Genomic DNA, 14,981 nt, shown 5'->3' on the forward strand with positions numbered 1-14,981 from the left:
GTTACCTGTGTCTTTTCCTACGTATAATCGGTGCCTAAATGTGTCACCTAGAAATGGATTGCTTCTTTGTTAATCCCTATGTATACATGGACTATATACATTCACACCACTTTGTAAATGTATTACATCAAATATGCATGCACCTTGGGAATATTGTTATTGAACTTGCTACAAGGTTTCCATTGAACAGCAAAAACAAAAATAAACAATAAACGGGTTGTTTTTGTGAAATTGCTGATTAACCCACTCACATTGTCTTCTAGATGCCAGTCTTCTGGATGACTTCCGCTAGCACTGCTGAGATTACTGCCAGAACGCCTGCCAAAACAAAGGAGAAAATGCGTCACTGAAACAAAAATATTAAAAAACGTAGAATTCCGGCTTAGTCAACCTGGGACTGAACATGGAGGCATGCTGGGAATAACAGCTTAATATCTGCCAAGCCACATGCTGCATAATACTTGGCTACACAGGCCATCAAGCTTACTAATCCTTGCTGAATTTAGTTTCTGCATTGCAACTTAATTCAATTGTTAGATGCTGCTGAAAACACAGAGACCCCTAACAAGTTCTGCATAAAGTACACCAGTCGCCCCCCCGCACGCTCAGTACAGATCGCGCTGTGCTGAGCGGCGGGGGAGATGTGTGCTGAGCGGTTCGCTCAGCACACGTCTCCTGCATCGGCCCGTATATATGGGCCTTAAGCACCATGGGGTGCTGTGAGTTGGAGGTCCAGTACCAAATCAAATTATGGTCAAAGTGCGAGGCAAAAACCAGTGCTTGTGGCTGCCAATCATAACACGTGGACAATCAAAAGCACAGCTGTACACCACCACATAACGGACCCTAGGAATGACAAGTAGGCACAATTTACATTTTCCACCCAAAAAATAACAATAGAAAAACTTTTATGAAAGGGGTGCTGTGAAAAAAATACTGGTACTCTAAGGTGCTGTGATTCAAAAAGGTTTGGGAACAACTGGGTTATGGAACTGTGTAAATCTGGAATTCTGTACATATGAATGCATGAAGTAAATGCTAAAGTATGTATGTATGTATGTATGTATGTATGTATGTATGTATGTAGAGTATGTATGTAGCAACATTATTAGGGCAGAAGAGGGACTAAGTAGTTCTCCTAAGAGAATACAAATACAGGTTATGGACACATGTACATTAGGAATTCTGTATACAAATGCATGAAATAAATGTATTGTATTGGCTTCTCCATCCACACCAGGGATGAGCACTCTAACAAATATGTAGCACTGAAGAGTGCCCAGTTAGGGGAGTGTGCTAAGTCAGTGGATGAAAGCCAGCACGCCCAGCGAACAGTTGTCTAAAAATTCTCTGGCAAGGTATTTGTACTATAAAGAAATATATGCCAGTGCACTAATGTAGCACTAAGGAACACCAGGTCTGAGTGACAGAATGATGGCAGACCCTGTGCTGTGTGTACACAATGTGATCAGACATCTGCGCATGATCTCCTGCTGAAATAACAGGGATAACCATGTTTAAGTCAGAGCAGCAAGGTAAAATAAGCCACAAAGTAGGAACACATCTGCCTACAGATTACAATTGTTCATATGTGTGTCATACTAGGTTTGTGTTCTGTCAAATGCAATTTCCGGGATGGGATCCGGTCTGAAGATCGACACTGTCTAGGTCGACAATGTTTAGGTCGACCACTATAGGTCGACAGTCACTAGGTCGACAGGGATGGAAGGTCAACAGGGTTTCTAGGTCGACATGTGCTAGGTCGACAGGTCAAAAGGTCGACATGAGTTTGTTTTTTTAAAAATTCCTTTTTTTTGAACTTTTTCATACTTAACAATCCACGTGGACTACGATTGGAACGGTAATCTGTGCCGAGCGACACGGTGCACTATTTGGGGTTCCCGGTCACTCTACGAAGAAAACGACACCAAAAACACACACCTCATGTCGACCTAACACATGTCGACATAGAAACCTGTCGACTTCCATCCCTGTCGACCTAGTGACTGTCAACCTATAGTGGTTGACCTAAACATTGTCGACCTAGATACTGTCGATTTGATGATCCACACCCTCCAGAACACATTAATGTTACCTGTGCTGTTTTGGGTCAGTTGTTACTGTGATAAAGGCTGGTGCGTCCTCCATGGCATCAAAGTACTCTGTGTCCTCATCTTCATCACTGGCTTCCCCCTTTACAGCTTGTACATTCCCTGAAACAGCAGACACATATCATCAACGACACTATAGGTGCCAATACTGTATCTATCAATATGTCCTAACTCATACTCCTGGCTATCTAGGTACTTAGTATACTTTAGCCCCTGATCAGATAAAAATCTATAGTACTTGCTAATTGCCCTATGTTGTTGCTTAATACAGTTGTTTCCGATTGATAGAACTGAATGTTTATGTAAAACATACTGCGGAACCAACATTCATGAGAATAAAACAATTGGTTCACTTGTGAGACCCCATACAGAATATCATACAGTGCTTTAGAAATGGGTGGTAGTCATGTGACCGCCGGTCGGCTGACCGACAGTCACATGACCTCCTCCGTGAGCCCGACGGCTCACTATCCCGATGGTCGGCATGCCGACCAACAGGGACTATTTCCACTCGTGGGTGTCCACGACACCCATAGAGTGGGAATAGAACCCGTGGCGACCGCAGGTCACCACCGAGCCCGCAGCGTGGCGAGCGCAGCGAGCCCGCAAGGGGCTTGCTGCACTCGCCCCTCCCCGCCGGGATCCCGGCGTCGGTATGCTGCCGGGATCCCGGCGTCGGTAAGGTGACCGGCGGTCAGGAGACCGCCGGTCACCCGTACTACACCCTTAGAAATGGGTTACCTATTTTGGGGTCTATTCAATTATTGTCTGAATTTCCGACAAGTCGGAAAAACTGCACTTTCAAACTTTTTAGGTTGAAGCTGGATTCGACCTATTCAAATCCAGTGCCGTTTTTCCAACTTGTCGGAAAACACGTGGATTAGCCGCAGATCCACGTTTTCTGTCGAATTTGCAGGCGTTTCTGACAGGTTTTTGGCCCGTTTTCGACAATGCGAATTCGACTTTAAAAAAGTTGGATCGGCATTGTCGAAAACGGGCAGAAACCTGTCGGAAATGCCCGAAAATTGAACATTGAAGTGTCGGAGAGGATCCAACACTAACTGAATATACCCCATTGTACACAATTATATATTTACATATAATAATTTATCCTCCTTTTCCTTTACAATTAAAGTTGCTTTGAATATAATTTTCAAAATTTTTTCGTCAATCCCATTCACAAAAGAGTGCAGAAAGTTATCAATATACAATTACAAGACAATTTGTTATTTATTTGGTTCAGCTGGTACAAGTTACACTATGTGAGAGTTTGTTGCATTTTTAGAATTTGTGAATATAAATGAATACAGGACAATTCTGGACAGTCATTCTAGTTCCACAGCTAAAACTGCTGACCACACAATGGCTAATAATGCTGTAATGGAATATCCATATGTGTATGTGTGCACTCACTCAAAATAAGTGTCAGAACTGAGAATAATCTAATTGACATTATCAATGTCAATTATCAGGCATGCCTACAGCTGATCACAATTAACAGGTCCTAATGTGATTGGCCCACTCAGCCTAAGCTCCAGTGTTTTTAGCCACCAATGTGTGTGTTAAACTGGAAACACAGCCTTTCCATTGGGTTGAGTGGCAGACCCAATCACAATCATTAAGCAATGTACTTGAAAGAAGAGACACCTTCTGAAAAGAAAAGAACATAATGTTGTTGTTGTTTTATGTTTTATTATGAAAAAGCTCTTTCAAGGCTTTTTCTTGAAGTCTAAAATGTGTCCCAGGGAAAATACCCTTTTTTGACCATGACTAAAACGTGAAACAATAGTCTGTATGTATTGTAGTGTGTTGGGCTGAAAAATATAAATGCTCAACAATATGCTTTCATAGAATTTTTGACTGAGCATAGTAAGGTGGTCGGAAATTCAGACAATAACTGAATAGACCCCAAAATAGATAACCTAAAACAAAATAGACACTAAAATATACCACGAAGCATACTTTCAGTGCACTTGCTGATACGAAGCAAAAATGGCATTAACTCAGTAAATACAAATATCCTCCACAAATCTTACTATTATCTTTAAGAATCAAAAACGACAATTTTCAGATTCTTATGCAAAATATTTGCTCCGCACTTATCAATCAAATGTGCTCCAGACGCCATTGCACTGAAAACACAATGTTACCCAATATAGGGCCTAATTCAGACCTGATCACAGCAGCAAAATCTGTCTTTATGGGCAAAACCATGGGGGTCATTCTGACCCGATCGCAAGCTGCGCTTCTTTTCAGCCGCGCGATCGGGTTGGAACTGCGCATGCAGTTCGGCGGCCGCATTGCGCAGGCGCGTCGTTGCCTTACGAAGAAAGCGACCGCAAGAAGATTGACAGGAGGAAGGCGTTCTGGGGCGTCAACTCACCATGTTCTGGGCGTGGAGATCCGAACGCAGGCGTGTCCAGGCATTTGGAGGGCGGATGTCTGACGTCAATTCCAGGACCTTCAACGCTGGATTCATCGCACAGGGTAAGTAACTCCTACCCTGGTCTTGTTTTACACAAGACTTTTTTTGCATAGCTGGGCTGCACAAGCGATCGCAGCCCTGCTATGCTAAAATACACTCCCCCATAAGCAGCGTCTAGTTGATCGCACGCAGAGCCGGCCATAGGCATAGGCAAACTAGGCAATTGCCTAGGGCATTTGATATGCCTAGGGGCATCAGCAGCTTCTGCTGATTAAAATGATATGCGGCATGCCTATATTCTGTTTGTAGCATTTCATATGCAGATACAGCCACAGTCTCACACAGTATATAGGCATGCTGCATATCATTTTAATCAGCAGAAGCTGCATGTGCATCCTAGCCACATAGCAATGGATGCATTTTCATTAAAAAAAGGTGCCCGACGTAAGCATTGAGGCAAAATCTATGAGGACACATCTGTATCCAAGCAGAAGCAGAGGTCACAGTGTTAGTGGCAGTGTGAGTGCTGTGTGCATGTGAGAGGGTTGGTTGTGCAGTATTGTTCAGAATATGTGTAAGGTGCATTATGTGTGTCATGTAAAAATACATTAATAATGTGCAACATATGTGTAAGGGGCACTATGTGTGTCATTATGGGTATAAGGGCATTAATAATGTGCGGCATATGTGTAACAGGGTACTACTGTATGTGTGTCATTACGTGTAAAGGGGCACTAATAATGTGCAGCAAATGTGTAGGTGGCATTATGTGTGTCATTATGTGTATAAGGGCATTAATAATGTGCGGCATATGTGTAAGGGACATTATGTGTAAAAGGGCATTAATAAAGGTTGCCATAATGTGTAAGGCGCATTATGTTTATAAGGACATTAATAAGGTGTCTCATATGTGTAAGGGGCATTACTGTGTGGAATTATGTGTATAAAGGCATTACTAATGGGTGGCATTATGTGTATAAGGTGCTCTACTATGTGGCGTTGCGTATAGAAAGGGCACTACTGTGTCGTCTAATGTGAATAAAGAGCAATAAGGTGTGGTATAATGTGAATAAGGAGCAATTCAGTGTGATGTAATGTGAATAAGGGGCTCTACTGTGAGGAGTAACGTTTATAAGGTAAAGTGATACTACTGTGGGATGTAACATGAATTAGGGACACTATCGCATGATCAAATGTGAATAAAGTTGCAGTACTGTGTGGCGTAATTGGAATTGGGGTTACTATTGTGTGGCCATGCCCCTTGCCAGCAAAAACACACCCCTTTTTGGGCTGTGCGCCAAATGTGCAAGCTGTTCCTATTTAAAGTATAGGGGGTACAAACACCAAAATAAGGACTGCTATGGGTGAGGGGTGATGGTGCTGGGAAAGAGGTGCAAGGTCAGAGGCGGAACCAGCGGTGGTGCTAAGGGGCACCAGCCAAAATCTTGCCTAGGGCATCATATTGGTTAGGGCCGGCTCTGATCGCACGGGCTGCAAAAAGTTGCAGCGTGCGATCAACTCGGAATGACCCCCAATGTGCACTGCTGGGGGGGGCAGATATAACATTTGCAGAGAGAGTTAGATTTGGGTGGGTTATTTTGTTTCTGTGCAGGGTAAATACTGGCTGCTTTATTTTTACACTGCAGTTTAGATTTCAGTTTGAACACGCCCCACCCACATCTAACTCTCTCTGCACATGTTATATCTGCCCCACCTGCAGTGCACATGGTTTTGCCCATTAGAGAAAATGTTGCTGCTGTGATCAGGTCTGAATTAGTCCCATAGTCAGGTTGTTACACCTAGAAAATGTACAGGAATCTATCTCTAGGTTACTACGTACGTACGGGATCCAGTCAGCATACCAGAGTTTGCGATGCCAGCAGTCAGAATCCCGACACTGGTCAGAAGACCGATGATGGGATCCTGACACTGGTCAGAAGACAGATGCCAGGATCCTGACATGGATCACGATGGCGATGCCGGAATCCGGACTTCTGGCATCCCTATCGTAAGTTTGCCAGTGAGGGTTGGGCTGTTGGGGGTGGGGGTGGGGGGTTAGGTTTAGGCTACAGGGGTAGGAGTTAGGTTTAGTCTTAGGGGGGGTTAAGGTTAGAGTTAGGCTGAGGTGAAGGAGGGTTAGGGTTAAGCACTAAGTGAGGGGGGAGGGCGATTCGGGTTAGGCTGTGGGGAAGGAGGAGTAGGGTCAGGCTGCAGGGAGAGAGAGTTGGGGGGCTGGGGGGTGGACAGGGAGGGTTAGACTACTTACCTACCAGGTGTCTGGATTAAGCGGTTTGGGATCCTAATACCATCCCTGTATGTACTATAAAAGACTCCCCTCCATGTAATACCAAGCACACAATTACTGCTCAGAATCTTTTATACTCCAGTCACTGATACAGGACTTGACTACACATGGACCCATGTTTTTTTTTTTAATATAGCTAATCCTATGCATTACAAAAAATAATATATTGTTGCATACAGTATGTCAAAGTCGAAAAATATTGCAGTACACACATCACGTACAAAATACACACAGATGGCCTCCCTGCGTGCACTTGTTCTGTCGTGCGTGCGCATATCCGCAACTTGCGTATGGTCGCTCCTGCGGTCCCGCATATTAGGGCGTGGTATGAGTATTTACGGTAGAGTTTGTGAACGCACGGAAGGCTATCAAAACACATTACATATTTAATCCAAATAGTGCACATTTTACACATAGCCTCCCTGCACCACAGCAGCAAGTTACAACAGTTTAAATGGTTTCAGAACAAAGGGATTCACCTTTACAGAATAGGAGGGGACAGAACAAGGTTATAAGGTGTTGTTTGGTATCCAGCTGAAGGGTATTTTAAGGGTAACATTCCGGTGTTGGTTTGAGAAAATCCCATGTTCCTGAGGATAGTTATGTGCAGGAGCAGAATATAGATATAAACTGTATTTACTGTACATTATGTATGCGGCGGGAATCCAGAGGAGACCACCAACAAGAGCAGTTGGGAAAGACATCGCCTACCTATTCAAACCGACCTATGACCTCTCCTGTACTGTAATTGTGCATTCCTGTGTCCAATGGACAAAGAGATTACAGTATCTATTGTATTGCTTTTTGCGTATGTACCATTGAATGTAGCCATTTACTCTGTTATATTGTATTGTATTATTTGTATTGTAACCCCCTTTCAGCAATAATCCACTGTGGTGTCGGAACCCAGCGGTAAAATCACAATTAGTGTCGTGTCTTCATTGCCCTGATAAGGTTTAAAGTGTATTATCATTGCATTGCATTGCTGTAAAAGGTTTAAAGTGTATCTCTGGGTGTGTACGCGCTGTGAGTACTTTGTACCGTCAGCGCGGCGTTTGTACGCTAAGTCCGTACACAGAACGGGACTTTGTACGCTAATAGCGTACGAAGTACGTAGAGTGTGTATTAAGTACAGCGGCTGCAGTGGCTCCATGGTAAAGTGTATTTAAGGTGTGTTTTAAGGTATAGCTTTCATTCCTAAGGATAAATCAGCATTATCAATTGGGGGCTCCTCCGGTTTTCCACATTCTTACTACCTAACAGGTCACAGCAGACTTTATCTATCAGCAAAGGGTGGACAGGACAGTATCCTACGTAACCCTTTTGTGGTCGTTGGAGACACTGAAAACCCTACTTATATGCTGATTAGATGGCGTCTGCTCTGTATGGTTTGTAGAGGTGCTGGTAGAACCCGTAGTACAACAGGAAAAAAGCTATTTAAAATCTGTGAAAAAAATTTTGGCGCCAAAAGCGTACACAAAAGGGCACCCATACTTTGCATACTCTCTCACATTGTTGCCATAACATTCAGATTGCTAGATTAATTTAGACTTGTGTGAAACTGGAGATATTTGTTGCTATATAGTTAAAACTAAAATTAATGTTTAAGGAAGTAAGTGTAAAGCACAAACACAGTCTGGCCTAGTTGTAAAGGTTTATACAGAAAGAAACTGTGTTGTGTTAAGTGAGCGAATATAGTTAGCATTGCTCACATTTATAGAAGTTGTGTGATCTGTTTTATTGCGTACGCACATTGGTATACGTGGTACGGAACGTGAGGACAGCGTACAAAAACGTGCACGTAGCGCAAGGCCGCACACGTGGCATAAAGGTACGCACGGTTGCGTAATTACGCAAGCTTGTGTAGGGTTGTGCGCGCATAATAAAACCACACGATAGCTTCGCTTAGTTAAAAGGCGGGACAGTAGCCACGCTACAATAGCACCAAACTACCCGGTTTCTAAAGAAATTTAATATAAAAACAAAATTTAGTATAAATAATTTTTTTTTAAATTGCCTCTGGGGGTAAATCTGCCAACTTGAATGAATCCAAATTTTCTGTACAGAAAAATAAAGTGTATTTGAGTGAGCGAATGCAGGAGTGAGTGGATACTGAACCCAAGAACTGAAGTGGTCTAGGTGGTCTAAGCTAGGTGGTCTAGGTGGACACACTGGGTTAGTAGAGGCCCGGTGGCGTAGGGTTCGCAACCCTGCGTTATTAACTAGGTGGTCTTAGTGGACTGAGTGGTATCCCATACAACTCTTAGTGGTCTAAAGTGGTCTAGGCCAGGTGGTCTACAGCAATCGTAGGGCATATAGATAACTAGTATCTATAGGCTGTGCTATTGCATCACATGTCCGTTTGTTCTGCACAGCGCAACGTGATATTATTGTGTCATATGCGCTGTGGAAGAGCATACGCAGACGTGATTGTATAGACAAAGGGGTTTTTCTTTGATAACTTCGGGAAATCTCCCTGGTGGGCTTCACTGGAAAGGGTGAAGGATAGTTATCTAATTTCTCTGTTTTTCACCCTACAAACAATTCCAGTTGAAAGAAACCGAAAAAGGAATTTTTCGCTGCCTCTCTCAGGAAAATATTTCAAACAGAACTTTCACCGAAAGAAATTACGGTGTCAGGTCTGATAGGAGCCCTAAGTTGGGTACATTGCGATCCGCTACCAACAGTGTATCGTTGTACTGGCCAGCGTGGGCGAGAGTGAGTTGAAGGCGCTCGGGTATACTTCCACCGTCTACTTATATTGAGTATTTTGGTGTTTGTGGGAATTTTTTTAAAGTTATTAGAAAAGACCCACAAATATGGGAGCCAGTTGCTCAAGTAAGAGACGTTTAGACAGGGTTCAGGCAGAATTGTGGCCAAAAGGCTCAGCAAGGTTTATCATGTGTGAAAAATATGGTTCACACACAGAAGTTTTATGCAATGAGTGGGTATGTATGACTAACAATGATAGGGTACCATTCCCTAGGGTGGGCAGCTTTGAACCAGAGGTATTACAGAACTTAAGGTTAAGGATATGTCTGATAAAATCCAAGAAACAAAGGATTAAACATACAAACTGTTTAAATTTATGGCAACAGGAGGGGGATATGCAAAGGGTATTAGCTCGCGTAGCAGGTTCCAAACCTAGCAGGAAAGCATTGGCGACCGCACCACCACCACCATATATTGTGGGGGAGAAAGTGGCTACAGACAATGGTACATTGGTACAGGATAGGAGAGTAATTGATAAATGTACTAATGCTAACCCTTGCCAGTTGTATCCCATTTTAAATTTTCCCCAGGACTGCGAGCAGGAAGATGAGCCCAGCACGATATCGGCACTCTCTCTAGCAGCCACCATACAAGACACTCAAGTGGGCACGGCCCAACCAACAAGAGCAGTAGTCAGGCCCCCTAGTGGAGGGATAAGTGAGGTCGTGTCCACAGGTAAGTACGGTACCATACATTATGCAGAGACAATAGCACCTCACATTGTAGAGTCAAATCAAAATGATGTAATTGAATTAAATCCTGTCAGGGTGATCGCAGTCCCCAATGGGAAGACTGACGCTCAGGGAGTAACTCCCGTCAGGAACATTGCCATGCATTGTCCCTGGTCCCGGACAGAATTAAGGTCAATTATGTCAGAATTTCCCGATCTCAGAAAAGATCTAGTCGCATGCCAGAGGTTCATTAAAGAGTTAGGTAACGCCACCGAACCCACAAACAAAGATTGGCGAACAGTGCTACGGATATGTTTACCCTCCAATATTGACCCCGCAAAATTTATAACTGATTGCAACTTAGACGCAGAAGTACCTCTCACTGATGAGTACACTCAGGAGAATGTACGACAAATCAATCTGCAATTAGCAATATATTTCCCTACTGTTGTCAAATGGAATAAAATCTTTTCCATAAGACAAAAGGAAGGTGAAACGGCATCCGAATATTTCCATCGAGCACTGCAGGAAATGGCTAGATACACTGGGATCGAGGACATTAGAGACAATGTACATCATAGGGAGGTAGCTGTTTCAGTATTAATGGACGGGTTGAAGGAGGCACTCAGAACAAGGGTACAGACCTCTCTACCAAACTGGAGAGGTATCTCGGTGGCTGCATTGAGAGAGTCCGCTATCGAGCATGATAGGAACATCATTAAACACAGGGAGTCACCGGGGGAAAAACTGATGACGGTAAGTATACAGGCCCTTACGGCAAAACCCCATCAGCCGAAAACCCGGACCCCTGTTGTTTGGGATAGACCTAGAACATGTTCCATTTGTAGGAAGGAAGGGCATTTTGCCAAAGACTGTAAGAGTAGTAGAGCATATAGCCAAGATAGACCCCTAGACAGAGAATACGAACCACACTACTACTCACATAACTGGGATCAGGGACCACATAGGAGAAGTTACGAGCCACATGCAGGGGAAACAAGGAGGTACCCACCAAGGAGAGATGGGCAGACCTCTGGAAATTCTCAGCTACCTCCCCCACATATCGTAGCTGCCAATGCGCTGTGGGAGGGTCTCACCACACAATAGGGGTTGGGCCACACCTGTAGTCTGCAGCCAGTGAAGTTGATTGCTAGCCTTGGTAGTGAACCTGAGGTCACTGTTGATGTAGCTGGTGTACCATTACCTTTTCTTGTAGATACAGGGGCGGATAGGTCAGTGCTAAATTCGACTGTAGGTATAAAAACCACGGGTAAAACAATTTCGGCAATGGGAGTAAGAGGAACGGTGCAACACTACCCTTTGAGTAGACCGGCAGAGATTACGATAGGGCCCCTGCAGACCAAACACTCTTTTCTGCTGGCTGCATCGGCTCCGACTAATCTGCTCAGCAGAGATTTATTGTGTAAAATGCGGTGTGTCATATATTGTACTCCTGAGGGTGTCTTCTTGGATATACCCGAGAATCACGTTTAAGAAGTGCAAGATATATTAGACACCCCTCAAAGGCTAATGTCGCACTCTGCTGTTATAGACAAGTGTCCATCAAAGGTAGAGGAAATTATCTCACGAATACCGGGTTCCCTTTGGACCAAAGATGGACAAGACACTGGATTGATGGCGAATGTAGCTCCAGTAGTAGTCAAGTAAAAGATGGTAGGATAGCTCCAAAAATCCCTCAGTATCCTCTGAAGCCAGAGGTAGAATTAGGAGTGTACCCCGTCATAGAGCGTCTGCTACAACAGGGCATCCTAGTCAGGACGTCCAGCACTGCCAATAGTCCCATCTTCCCTGTGAAAAAGAGTGGGGGGAGGGGTTACAGGCTAGTGCAGGATCTAAGGGGGATAAACAAGATAGTTGAGAGCCAATTCCCCGTAGTGCCCAATCCAGCTGTCATCCTCATGCAAATTCCCCCTACTGCGAAATTTTTCACTGTTATTGACCTCTGTTCTGCTTTCTTTTCTGTCCCTCTGCACCCTGACAGACAATATCTTTTTGTTTTTACATACAGGGGAGTACAGTACACCTGGACTCACTTCCCCAAGGCTTCATTGACAGCCCGAGTATTTTCTCCCAGACCTTGCATGACTGTTTACAATCCTTTCAACCTGAGAGTGGATCAGTGCTAATACAGTATGTCGATGACTTATTGTTTTGTTCTGACTCACTCGAATCGTCCTTTAAAGACACAAAACAGCTTCTGTTTCATCTTTCCCAAACGGGACACAAGGTTTCAAAGGATAAGTTGCAGTTCTGCCAGACCAGGGTAAAATATTTGGGACATTGCTTGACTCAAGGACTTAGACACCTCACCGCTGATAGAATACAGGCGATTCGCGACATGACTCTGCCTCAAACGCAGCAACAGATCCGCACTTTCCTTGGAATGTGTGGGAACTGCCGAAACTGGATTCCAGGGTTCTCTATACTGGCTTTACCTTTGCAAGAAATGGTCTCTTCAAACAAACCAGAACGGGTCTCGCACACAAATGAGTCCGAACTGGCATTTGAGAGACTCAAACAGTGCCTATCACAGGCACCTGCATTAGGTATGCCAGATTATGAGAAGCCCTTCGAATTATACGGTACAGAAAGTGCAGGGTGCGCAGCAGGAGTTTTAACACAGAGACATGGTGATGCCAGCAGACCGGTAGCATACTACAGTGCACAGTTGGACACTGTAGCAAGGTCTCTCCCCACTTGCTTGCGAAGTGTTGCAGCGATAGCTTTGCTGGTAAATAAAAGCGAGGACGTAGTGTTAGGACATGACCTGACCATCCATACACCTCATGCAGTATCAGCCTTACTGAACTCCGCCCAAACCAGACATGTCTCATCTGCTCGGTTTACAAAGTGGGAATTATCACTGATGGCCCCTGTAAACATCACCATTAAGAGATGCAGCTCACTAAATCCAGCAACTTACTTGCCAAGTGTGCCTGGACAGGCACAAAGGGTGGAGGATGAGAATGATGGTGAAGGAGGATTTAGTGCAGACACTGATACGCATGATTGTATGGAATACCTGAATCAGACTTTCACAGCGAGACCTGACATCAGTGACAACCCACTGGAAGGGGTAGACTTTACCTTCTACACTGACGGTAGTTGCCACAGACAAATGGACTCGGGAGACCTGTGCACTGGATATGCAGTTGTAGATGACAGAGGTATCATAGAAGCTGAACCCCTGGGCCCACCGCACTCAGCACAAGTTGCTGAGTTGGTCGCCCTAACCAGAGCGTGTGAATTGGCCAAGGGTAAGTCAGCTAATATATACACAGACTCTAGGTATGCCTTTGGAGTGGTGCATGATTTCGGGGCCCTATGGCGCCTCAGAAATTTCATGACGGCAGCTGGCACACCCGTAGCGCATGCGTCCCACATAAAAAGACTTCTAACAGCGATACAAGAACCAGACAGAGTGGCTGTTATCAAGTGCAAAGCACATACTTACAACCAAGACCCAATTTCACTTGGTAACAGCCGGGCAGACGAAGCTGCTAAATCAGCAGCCAGCACCCCCATACAAACGAACATCACATCACTGATGACATTTAACACGATCAACACACAACAATGAATTGAAATGCAAGATTTGTGTTCTCTACAGGAAAAGGCAGTCTGGAGGTCAAAGGGATATGGCCAGGAATCCTCGGGACTGTGGACAGGTGGACAAGGTAAGCCAGTAGCCCCCAGAGCATATCTTCCAAGCTTAGCTGAGGCGGCACACGGTCTGACTCATCTGGGTAAAGAGGGTATGTGTAAGCTGGTGAGAGCCTACTGGTGTGCGCCAGGATTCTCTTCTCATGCAGGTAAGAGAGCAATGACATGTTTTACTTGCTTGAGGAAGAATATTGGAAAGTCAATACCAACAGAGCCATCCAATATCCCTCCGACAGACGGCCCTTTTCAGGTAATACAAATAGATTTCATACAGTTACCACCCTGTAGGAATTTAAAATATGTGTTAGTTTGTATTGACGTATTTTCAAATTGGGTAGAAGCGTTCCCTGCAGCCACAAATACTGCTACGTTCACTGCAAAGAAAATTGTGCAGGAATTTGTGTGTAGATATGGTATCCCTAGAATAATTGAAAGTGATAGGGGTACCCATTTTACAGGTGAAGTCTTTCAGGTCATGTGCAAACTGATGGGAATTAATAGCAAGCTGCATACTCCGTACCGTCCACAGGCGAGTGCAAAGGTGGAGAGAGTGAATAGCACTATTAAGAACAAGCTGAGCAAATTAATGGCTGAAACTGGATTGTCGTGGCCAGAAGCTTTGCCACTAGTGTTGTACAGCATCAGAACCACTCCCAGGTCTCCCCTTAACCTATCACCCTTTGAAATTCTTTTCGGTCGACAACCTCATGTAATGATAGACCCCCAGGATGATTTGAAATGTAATAATGAAGTGACTGTGAAATATTTGGTTGGGATGAGCAATCAAACTGTGAAATCAACAAAGAAATTTAAAGCTGGTGATTCCTGACCTGCCGAACAGTAATTGTCATGACATTGAACCTGGGGATTATGTGATGATTCGAAATTTCTTACGCTCAGGTTGCCTCATAGACAGGTGGGAAGGACCGTATCAAGCCTTATTAACCAGCACAACAGCATTGAAGGTCGCCAAAAGAGAGACTTGGGTCCACTCGTCCCACTGCAAGAAGGTC

At 44.3% G+C, this 14,981-nt stretch overlaps 1 protein-coding gene across 3 annotated transcripts in view; it reads right to left on the minus strand.

Moving 5' to 3' along the window:
- The window catches only part of OSBP2 (oxysterol binding protein 2), a 760,529-nt gene that overhangs the window by 66,313 nt on the left and 679,235 nt on the right, over positions 1-14,981 (minus strand). For all 3 annotated transcript variants that reach the window (XM_063964274.1, XM_063964276.1, XM_063964275.1), the window contains 2 exons: positions 2,096-2,213; positions 252-318 (listed from right to left, as the gene is read on the minus strand). In XM_063964274.1, coding sequence (XP_063820344.1) covers positions 252-318; positions 2,096-2,213 — 185 coding nt within the window. The remainder of the gene's footprint in view (positions 1-251; positions 319-2,095; positions 2,214-14,981) is intronic.

This window comes from Pseudophryne corroboree, chromosome 1 (genome assembly GCF_028390025.1).
Source record: "Pseudophryne corroboree isolate aPseCor3 chromosome 1, aPseCor3.hap2, whole genome shotgun sequence".
NCBI lineage: Eukaryota > Metazoa > Chordata > Amphibia > Anura > Myobatrachidae > Pseudophryne > Pseudophryne corroboree.